Source organism: Caenorhabditis elegans, chromosome X (genome assembly GCF_000002985.6).
Source record: "Caenorhabditis elegans chromosome X".
Lineage (NCBI taxonomy): Eukaryota > Metazoa > Nematoda > Chromadorea > Rhabditida > Rhabditidae > Caenorhabditis > Caenorhabditis elegans.
Window position 1 is genome coordinate 8,039,201 of NC_003284.9, and position 10,881 is coordinate 8,050,081.

A 10,881-nucleotide genomic window follows, 5' to 3' on the forward strand; every position below is an offset into this window, starting at 1 on the left:
TTTGAATCATCACAAAATTCAATTTTCCATTTGTATTACACTATAGAGAAGCGGGGACATGGAGCAAAAACCCATTTTTTTCACATTTCTTTCTTGAATGCTCGTGTTTCAAACGTATATTGTACGGTTTTTCAAAACAGTTAAAAAATATAAAAGAAACCAGATCCTCGCATGTGTTCATTTATACTGTGAGCGTAACATGAATAATTAGCTTTCATTTAGTGAAATAGTGTCCCAACATTTGAACAGGGGTATTTTGCAATATAAATTAAATACATGGCAATTTTGAATTTGAGAAAACAAACAAGGTAATGATTTAGACAAGATCGATATAAACAAATATGATCTATTTGAAATCCAAAACAATCTTTGATAATTTGAATGAAATTAGAAGATTTCCGATTGAAGTTTGGAGTCAAAAAACAGTAGTAGTAAAACATTTGGGGAGCCGTTGTATTCAATTTGAGTATATTTTGGTTATAATTTTTGAAATTTCACTAATTCTGAAACGAAAAAAACCTTGCTCATGACCATCCTATGCTCGCCATTATCTTTTATCTTTAAAACTCTGTTACTGTTCTCTAGTATCTAAATTGATAGTGTCCATTATATCTCATGTTGGGGCTACAATCTACGTCATCAATGCGTTGTTCTCCTCTCCCAACCTCTCTGGATAGTTTTTAGTGCTCCTTGGCTGCGCAAACGGACCAAACGGTCCGTCCCACTTTGCCCTCTCATTCTACCGTAATCCCTCTTGCTCATCTTCTCTTCTTCTTGCCTCTCTTCGGTAGATTTTTCTCTGCGACTCATGACAACTGCGCTCTATCGCCACGCCTCCTCTTTGACCTACGTACACGGCCCACCCATATTTTATACGGTACGAAAAGGCAATCAATCGACCTCCCACTTATTGCTCTGTTTGTAGATGTGCAATGTAGATGAAGTCCGACTTTTTCTTCAAAACGCTTTTCTTTGTTGAATGTGTAATTTGGCCCTGTGTAGTGAAGCATCTTGAAAACTGTATTTTGTTCAAATTTCGAGAGTTACTAAAAACTTGAACATCAAACAAAAATTTAAATTTTCGGAGTTACAACAGCAAAATCTTAGCTTTGACTAAAAAATTAAAGCCCAATTTATGTTTGTTTTTTGAGATTCAAGATCTCTAAAGACTCATTTCCCAAAATCTATCTCAATTCTCATCTCAATCAATGAGATTTCCCAGAAATCTGAAAAAATAGTGGATTGCGCACCTGGTTACGTCTTTGAGATAGAGAGGGAGAATGGTCTCATTTGTTGGCAGAACGCTCGTCATGTTCTGTCGTTGTTCCACTATTCGCTTCTTTCCTTTCAGCTAAAATGAGTTTTGATTGGCTGTGTTAAAACATACTTATCATCTGTTAAAAGCATACCGAATAAATTTTATTATCAATTCTCATTGTTAAAGAAACACTACAATAACTTGACTAATCTGAAAATTTTTTTTGCTATTCTTCTAAAATGTTTTCTTAAATCATATTAACCGTTGAATTTTCATGTATGTTGTTATAATAATCCTCGATTTAATTCAGTTTGACGAAAATGAACTTTGTTAACTAAACACGAGCAATTTCAATATAAGCAACAAAAATTAGCATTACAGTTTTCAGTAAACACCATTTGGAAATAATCATTGCTCCACTAAGTATCCTGATCCTTGCACACTGATAAAAAATGTACGACATACTTTAAACTACAAGATTTGGATTTTGATTATGATTTTGTTCGTTTTTAATTAGATTGTTTCAAAAAAGTTTAATTTAATTTAAAGCTTAAGTTTATCGTTAGAATTTTCTCGCAATCAAATAGTTTTCTTCATTATTTTTTATTTAAAACATTCTTACTTAAATTTTTTTTTAAATCGTGTAGTTTTCTCTTCTCCACCACTATTTTCAAACGCCCGCGAATACCCCTGTAAGACCACACACGACGAAAACCTCTTGTTCCTCACTGTCTGTGTCCACTATTTTTGCTATTCTAACGTGTCTGCGTCCTCCATCGTTAGAAAGTTTTGTAGTGAATTCAAATGCTTGTAATTTGCTTTTATAACAGAATACAATGAACCGTTTTGTTGCAGGGTCCCACCAGAAATGCAGGTTGAAGCAAATTCTGAGAGAAGAGTGAAAATATTGGGGATTGATAGGAGCGAAAACAGTCCAGTCTTAACGTAAGTTACAGTACATCAATTATAAAAAAGAAAAATAAAAATTTCAGTTACATGGAAACAGAAGATGACCCTAATTTTCGGAATTCAAAATTGGCTGCAGCCCCTCACACAGTGCACATGATGGATTCGGGATTCTTGGTAATTGTTATCTCAGTAGATGAATTTCTCATTTGAAATTATAGGCAATCAACAGACAATGCCTTGTCAAAGGGAAAGCTATTCTTGCACGAGAGCCAAAAAGTTCCAACGAACACATGATTGATGATTTACCGAAGCATGCACATGATCAGCACACTCTTTCCATTCTGCGAGATTTCATCGATCAACTGAAACTTCACAACGTCTACGAGATCAACTTCTACGATCCGGTTAGTTATCAGGATTTTTTAGATACTGAACGATCAAAATAAATTGAACACAATACTTGACAGCTGACATCTTAGGCTTTAATAATCTGTAATTTGGTTTCAGCAAAAAATTCCTCGTGAGTCTGAAAATTTTCATTTCAAAATTAAGTGCTGAGTGTTAACCAATAAATACACTGAATTTAGTGCTAAATTTCCAGATGAAAATTTGGATGTTCTGCCTGAAGATAACAAATTCTGAAAGCCGAAAATGTCAGCTGCCAAATATTTTGATCAAATAATTTTGATTTCTCCGTAAAGTTAGAACATTTTCCAATAAGTTTATAATATAGTGGTTTTACAAGTTTGGTGCTCAATCCCCAACCCCCCCCCCCCCCCCCCAATCGCCAGAAATCGCTAGAATACGCGTTGCCAATTATCCTTCAATTCTAATAGCATTAATTAAAGAAAAATTTCAGTTGGACTCTAGTGGCAAACTTGCCGTCATCCCAATGCTTATTGCTTTATGGAAATGCATGCTTGCCTCAGAAACTGATATATGTAAGCACTCTCACTATAAAATCTATTTTTTAATAAGTGATTTCAGGCGATCAAGAAGTATTAAAGTCGATTATGAACTCTGTAATCGCCAAGTTCGAGCTGCAAATTCCATGCAAAAATGCAGTGATTGATGCTACTCTTTCTGGAAGTCGAGAAGAAGTGCACATTATTGCAGAAGACGGAAGTTTAGAAAACTCAAAGTAAGAAAACATGAAAATAAACTTACCAAAACAAGTTTTTTTTTAGCGGGACAACGGAGCATTTCAACAAAAAACACGACCTCGTATTTGTGAAAACGGATTTGCACCCAGAAGATTTCACACCACAAATGTTTCCCTCTCAAGCTAAAGCTAAGCTTCTTCGAGATGCGTTCAACAATGAGGAAGACGAGGATACGTTTCCCGATATTCTAGTTCCAGCATATATGACGGCTCATTCCAAGAACCGTGTGCGACAAGAAGATTATACTTGTCTTGAAGTAGAGTTTGATAGCCAAGTTGCTCTTGAAAAACTAATGAACGAACATGAGCAAGTAGAAGGTTTCGAAGTTCAACAAGGAGGAATCTTAGTGGCGTTGAAGAAAGACTCATTTTTCGACGACGAGCTGATTGAAAAAATTGCTGTGAGTTATCATATTATTTGTTATTTTCACATTAATTGTATGTTTGATAAAACATTATTCACCAAAATCTTCTGTAGTCACATTGTGTTTACCTCTAGATAAACCAATTGCATCTACAAAATTGCATGTAGCACATTTGATCGTTATGCTTGCACGCAAACGTTTTTCATTAAAACTCTGATCACTTGCTGTATATTCGATTATTTATTTTCATTAACTAAAATCAAAACGCATGAGTTCATTTGATCGTTATGATGCACGGAAATTAAAACGTATCTTTAAAAAGTATTTTAATCAATTTAGAGATTTCTCAACTAGGCAAATTAAATGTAATTTTATGTTCACCAATAGATCTCCAGCAACCTCACAACAAACTCACCACAATTTTTCAATTTCACTAAAAATATAAAATCCAAAATGCATATTTGATCGAATGCCTGCACGTTTGACGTATATAAATTTTCAGATAGCTATTGCTACTGAATCAAGGCAATCAGTGTCTTCAGTGTCATTTGACCTTCTCAAATTAGGCCCAGGAGCTTCGCTTGTCACACTTGCCAATTCTCGGCGGTTTGAGCCAGAGTGCCGTGTTGTGCTTCAAATTGAAGTTAAACCCGTTAGCCCCGGTGAAACCTCGTCCGAAGGCATATCAGATGAGCATCATTATGAAGAATATGATGAAGATGACATTATGGAAGAAGAAGAAGCTCCAAGTGCTCGACAAGATGACACGTATGATGAGGATGAAGAGTGATAATGAGTTTCCTGCATTTTTCAAAGTATTTCCAAAATGTTTTCAAAACATTTTAACATTTTATAGAACTATTTAAATATTGTTTAATTTATTGCACGATTTGAGCGCATCTCCTTCTCATTTCTTTTTTCTTTTCAAAACCTTAGATTTTTCTGATTCTCTTTATTTAGAGAGTTGTGTCATTGTAACAGTCTGTAAATTAAAAAAAAATTCTCAAAGAAGATATTTTTTTAAGTTATAGCCTGTATGAAAATGATACAATTCGTCAAGACTTTTCAATAATTCCAACTTTTTAGGTGTTTTTCAAAATTAATGATCCTTATTGTTTTAATCCTTGAATTCTTGCACGATTTGATCGCAACCCATGTTTTGTAACATGCAGCATACAATCATTTTCTATTTTTTTACAGTACTCAGCGCAATACTACTTATCTATGACACATTTTTCAAATCGAATCTCAATCCCCCTTTTCAGTTCACTTGTTTTTCTTACAGTATCTATTGTAATTAACGCCATGTGTCACAAATCTATATTTTGTAAACGAGTTATCTCGCGACTGCCTTTTCCACATTGCCAAATCTTGAAATTGTCACATTTTTCCACTGGTCGAACATTTCTCTCATATCTGTCTATCATTGCCAAATGTACCCCCATTTCCCATATCAATCAATCAAATATATTGCCTGCTCAGAATAAAATATTTGCAATCAAACAGTTCTCTTAACGTCTAAAAATCAAATTTCACATTTTATGATTTCAAAATAAAAAACATGCCACGTAATGGGACAATTTTGAAAAAAAAAATTGAGAAAAACTACAAGTGACAAAAGTGAAATTTTTTCAATATTGAACTCTGTTGTGCAATATTCATCGCGCTTGGTCTAAAAAAGATAGATAATCTTGAGAACTAAACGGGACCATTTTCACACTTTCAGGTTTTGACATAATAGTTATCTAAGCCTAAAAATGCAATTAACTCCACGATTTGAAAAATTGGAAATGTTTTTTTTTCGAGGACGGCTACTTCAAATGTACCAAATCTTTAAAAGTTTAATCATGTGATTACAATGACCAATCTTTAAACATGAAAAAGTTAGAATCACATCCAATTCTGCATTAAGTGTAATGTCTAATGAGAAAAAGTTTGGTTCCTTCCCATACTTTTGGCATACCCTGAAACAGTCCTCAAAATTTGTTATGGTTAACTGCTACATGCCATCAAAATATGATACATGATCAGCATCACATTTTACCATATAATATCTAATATCCAAAAAATATAAAGGCTGCAAATTTTTTTTCGAGTGCACTTGTTCTCTAATTCTACAATTTTTGCAAAATTTTTGGTAGAACCACAACTACGGATACCTATCGCAGCAGGGGTTCTGGAATATTGTAGAAAAGTTGCATAACTCGAGGATGTACATTGTTAATAACTATTTATTATGTTGATAAATTTTATTTGAAAGAAGAATTTAAATATTTTTAAACCCCTTTCTGAATGGTTTCATTTCTGTTTCATCTAACTTTTTCAATATTTCATCTTCTCAAATGAGAACACGAAACCATTAGGTTTGCGAACCGATTTTACTTGCCAATTCTTTCACGTCAATTCGTTGAAAAACGGAAGACGCCGCGAGCGTTCTCCTTTCATATAATAGATAAGTAGGTGAAAGTTTTCTATCATCATCTAATTTTTTCACTGTGCCATGTTCGGCCCGTTTGTCTCGGCGGGAAACAAGATCGCAATAACCAATTTTACAAAACTAGAGGAAGAGGCGGGATTGAGGACTAGGAAGAGAACATTTAAAAGAATTAGTGTATATCTAATTTTACATAAAATTCAAGTGTTCTGCTCCGAATATAATGTTCTACAATCTTACCTATTTGATGAATGCGTTGTGAGTTTTTGAGAATTATCTCTTATTAAACTTGCATTACAAATATTCAGAAGCAAAATCGTTGTGTTACTTAAAGGAACTTTAACAGGTCCATTTTACTTTGTTTCTTCGATTAATTTTGCTTTAATACTGTTTTCAAAAACTTTTGCAATACAGTTAGTGGGTACAAGACTACTAGGTAATGCTATACTACATTCAGATAAATTTATCATCTTTTAATTTCTATATTTTTTACTACCTCAAAGAGCAGAACGTTTTAGTGGATATACATCAACATTTTGTTAAAATAAATAAAGAAAAACACTTTAGATCTTGTTTAAAAAAATTATATAAATGAGCTTTAGTAAACTATATAAACATTCATTAAGGTGAAGCGAGATAAATATTGCCATAGTTGTTACAGAAATGTTGTTTTCCTGAACCTAATTTTTCTAAAAAGTTCTGCGGGTCTTTAAATTGAATCTGTAAATCTGTGATGTGTAAACTTTAATATGTATTTTGCAAAATACATAGGATCGGCCAAATCGCCTCAAATCCGAATTTCATAAAGAGACCCCCTGAACAATTTTAAAAAGTTTAATGAGGATTGCATATTCTGGTGAGAGAAGACAAAATCTAGCTTACAGCTAAGAAGAATCCATTCAAAAGGGTATCATTACACTTGGGCACGATTTGAAACTAGTCGATAAAAAAGAAGTTATGACTATTGGCCGCCATTGACCAACATTTTCAAAACATTTTTTGTTAAATCTCATTATGGAATGTGTTTTTTTTTCAGCCCGTACCAAAGACTAGGAAACGAGTCCCGACGAGCAAGATCACTTCCCGAGCATCCAGATGAGCGGCACTATGTGCTTTGTAAAGTTCTGAAAAATGGAGGGTTTGTGCCGCTACCAGCATCAAGTGCTGCGTATTTTAAATTAGCTAAAAAGGAGGAACTAAGAATAGATGCATTTGAAAATATGAGTGAGTGATTTTCATCCACAAATATTTTCCATATTTTGTTTTTCAGAGGATATCCATTTTCTCCACGAAAAACAAACTTGGTTTTTTGACAAGCTGGATGTCAATTTCGGCAAAGAACTTCTCTACTGGAATGGTCCTCACATTGGACAGTTTCTAATTATCCGAAACAACTTCAGCTATACGATTTGTTATGTTTGCCAGATGGAAGACCTCATGGTAATCAGGGAAAGAAAAATAATATTTGACATTAGTAAGCCGGAAAATGGATTTCGCTTTTCTCCTATTGAGAAACCTAAAAGGTGAGAAACTTTGCGTTAACAATTTTAAGTTGAATGTTTAAAATATCTTTTTTTTTGAAATTTTGAATTAAAAGATTACTGTTTTCAAGTAACATTCAGGATAACTAAAATCTTTCAAGCGAATTTTTGCTATCACATAAATATTTTGTAAGATTATTTTTTTAAGAGGAAAATCGTATAATTAAACAGAGTATTCCTCAACAAGACTTATGAAAATCATTTGGACATCTAGTTGTCCAAAACAGACATACCAACTAGACTCTTTTATAGTACAAAATTTCAATTTTTGGACGGGAAAATTTAAAAAAAAACGGAAGAAAAATAGGCGCCTATTTGGATATGCCGTTCTAATTGTCTATATTTGGAAGTTTTGGTTTTACTACATAGTAAGAATAGGGCGTCCTAGAGTTCAACGGCACTTGCATGCTTTTTGGAAAACATTTTAAATTAAAATGTATTTCCTTTCAGGGACCTTTGTGAGCTTATAATGTATTGGACCAACAAGAAAAATGTTTTCTTGGGAGCAACATTGACACGAGGAATTACATATCGAGGACACTGGTAGATTATACGAATTGTTGCACATTTTCTGAAAGTAAAGTACAATTGTTTTCACATATCGTGTTCGTTAATAATGGGTTGATTTAAATTAAATATCATGTTATGTTTTAATAAAATCATTTGTTTTTAATTTTATCGAATCATATCCTCCATGTTTGTTAGATATTGCGTTACGTCACGAAAACCTTACTGCGATAACTCTGTCAAACCGAATTCACAAGTAAAATACTGCGCAAAAAGACCTTGAATAACTATAAGGAATCTAAAAGTGCAATGCGCGTCGTCGTTTATCAAGATGAGATTGATTGTTGAAGACGCAAAATGGTAGGCGTTTAACACTAGTGGTTTGGAATTCTACTAAAGAAAAATAATTTGTTTTGAAATAAAGATATGACCAGTTGCTCTCTAACTTTGAGAAAAAAATCGAACAATAGTGTATACCGTTTTCAAAAGCATTCCAGGACCATTAAAACAAGATTGTAAACATTGATAAGGTATTTAGAAAAAAGTGTCTGAAAAAACCGTTCTGGTAGCGACAAAAGAAAAAAAATATCGAAAAGTTCAAAGTCCAATTGGAAAACTGTCAAAGTCAAATAGAAAAATTTTCAAATTATTGGATAGCATCATTAAAACTTATGCTCTTAATAGCTTTCAATTTTGTGCATTGTTCAAAACTGCTTAAAAACAACTACAGTTTTTTAAATGTTTTTTAATTGCAATTTCTTTGAAGCATTTCACTCTTTTGTCAACAATTCTTGCTCCTAATAAAAAAAAACGGTTTCAAAATGTTGATTTATATTAAAAATAAATACCTAATGCTACGGATCCAGTAAACATCCAAGACAAGATGTGCAAGAATAATTTTATAACTATTAATTTCCATCTCTTGCTACAAGTCTATGTTCTGAAAACGTTCTTCGTTTCGTTTGAGACTTTTTTATTCTAACAATGCAGAAGAGTCATGTTTATTTTTTTAGATTCAACAAGATGATAGCCTCTAGCAATGAAATAACCTTCTGGAGTGGTTTCAGAAATAAAAGTTTACCGAGTTAAAAAATTGATAGGAAAACAGAAAGCTTTTCAAATATTACCTGAAAACTTGTTGCATGCCGGTAGGTTTTCGGTTGCTGAACACTGCCAAAACAATTAAAAATGAGTGCAAAATTAGATAGAATAGAGTTTCACATTCTTAAATACATCAATGTAGAATTGATAATTTCCGAAGGCTGAAAATTATAAACAGTCCTAATTTTTTTTTTTGTAATCGTGACATTATAATACCAAAGTATCAATTTCTGACACTGCTAAACGTTTTTTTCTAGTGTCTTGTAAAACACTAACGTCAAAACTAAAAACTCCAGTCCGAGTGTCTTTGCTATCTTCAATTTCAAACACGGTATCGGTTGAAAATAATTGTATCGCGGAGGGAGAATCAAGATCATGTGGACAAATAAATGAGATCTTGTTTTTATTTCGAGAAAATAGAATGCGAAAAATCTGCTGTCATAAGCTTGAATTAAGGTTTAGACACGGTCTTAGACTGCGGTATGAATCATGATGTAATGAGTGGTCAAAAAAAAGCTCAACGGTGGAAAAAAAATCGAAAAATACTACTGACCTCCTTGTAACATACCTAGTTATATTATTGCTTCCCCTTATTGGCTTTTGAAATTTATTTTTTTCATTTTTTGTTGTTAAGCTGCTAAGGTCATTTATATCTATTCTATTGAAGATCTAGGTTTAAAACAATACGTAGTTGTTAACAAGTTACCCAAGATCAAAATATACAATCTAAAATATGAATTGGGCACAAACAGAAGCGTAAAAACGGAATTTTTTTTCGCACTTTCCAATTAAAAAGGCAAAGCAACTATCAAAAAAGGTTGTGTGTAGGTAGGTTTTATACTACACAAGTTTGTTGACGCGACCTACTGGGCGGGTTTTCTTCTGACTTGTCGGCAAACTTATTGAATGATTACGGTTTTGACATCGGTTCAATTAATTTTGATTTAAAAAATATAGTCGTGAACACAGAAAATAAATATCAAATGTTCTGACGTAATCAATAAAAAAGACTATTCCAATTTTAGAAAAAAAGTTGATTAGTAACTTCCTATCAATTTATGCTTATGTTAGACTACATACATATATCCAGAGTTTTGATTAATTATTCTTAGTTTGCTTCATGTGATGTGCAATGGCAACAAAAACAACAATGTAATACTATGCCTACTGTAGTTTTTAACCTCGCCATTTTCACTTTTTAAATGATCTTCTCCTAGTTACTCAGAATGAAAAAAATGAAGAGAAATTTGCTAATTTTTAGGGCTAAGCAATCTTCAACTTACAGGATTTCTTGATCAAAAATAGCTTTTGTCAAGGATTGACTGTGAGACAGGTCCACAATAAAAAATTATAGAAATGGATGACAATCAAGTCAATTAACACCTGTTATAGGAAGACCAATCGTCTTAGCTAACTTTATTCCTGAAATAATTATCGACGTTTCATTTATGGTATTTTTATACTTTTGAGTCATTTATCGTAATTTAAAATACAAATTGGCAATATTTGACTGACACAAAACTTGGAAATTCAATTTGGCTTTGTATCATAATTTTTGAAATACTTAGTAAGTAATTCTATATTTACATTGTGATCTAATTGCT

General features: G+C 32.7%; 2 protein-coding genes across 4 annotated transcripts; both read left to right on the top strand.

The window, feature by feature from the left end:
- Positions 1–2,112: 2,112 nt before the first annotated feature.
- Positions 2,113–5,209, top strand: xol-1 (XO lethal protein 1; the record flags this gene model as incomplete). 3 transcript variants are annotated; one of them, NM_001029247.3, is made up of 7 exons in its annotated part: positions 2,113–2,203; positions 2,251–2,341; positions 2,386–2,571; positions 3,027–3,108; positions 3,155–3,308; positions 3,355–3,730; positions 4,197–5,196. In NM_001029247.3, 7 exons carry the CDS (start codon positions 2,127–2,129, stop codon positions 4,482–4,484), a joined length of 1,254 nt encoding a protein of 417 aa, NP_001024418.1. The 3 variants fall into 3 exon arrangements, 2 of the variants coding, with proteins under 2 accessions (NP_001024418.1, NP_001024419.1); NM_001029248.1 differs by having other exon boundaries at positions 2,127–2,203; positions 4,895–5,209; NR_132547.1 differs by lacking the exon at positions 3,027–3,108 and having other exon boundaries at positions 2,127–2,203; positions 3,355–4,484.
- Positions 5,210–6,317: 1,108 nt separating this feature from the next.
- Positions 6,318–8,352, top strand: C18A11.4 (SH2 domain-containing protein). Its single transcript, NM_076953.2, has 4 exons — positions 6,318–6,386; positions 7,165–7,352; positions 7,399–7,651; positions 8,120–8,352. The coding sequence occupies exons 1-4, from the start codon at positions 6,352–6,354 to the stop codon at positions 8,214–8,216; spliced, it is 573 nt and encodes a 190-aa protein (NP_509354.1). The 5' UTR covers positions 6,318–6,351; the 3' UTR covers positions 8,217–8,352.
- Positions 8,353–10,881: the final 2,529 nt, after the last annotated feature.

Bases quoted from the DNA above. Each gene is read 5' to 3' on its own strand.
- C18A11.4 (NM_076953.2), top strand. From the start codon at position 6,352: ATGTTCTACAATCTTACCTATTTGATGAATGCGTT. The intron at 6,387-7,164 runs GTGAGTTTTTGA...TTTTTTTTTCAG, and splicing joins ACCTATTTGATGAATGCGTT to CCCGTACCAAAGACTAGGAA. The intron at 7,353-7,398 runs GTGAGTGATTTT...TTTGTTTTTCAG, and splicing joins AGATGCATTTGAAAATATGA to AGGATATCCATTTTCTCCAC.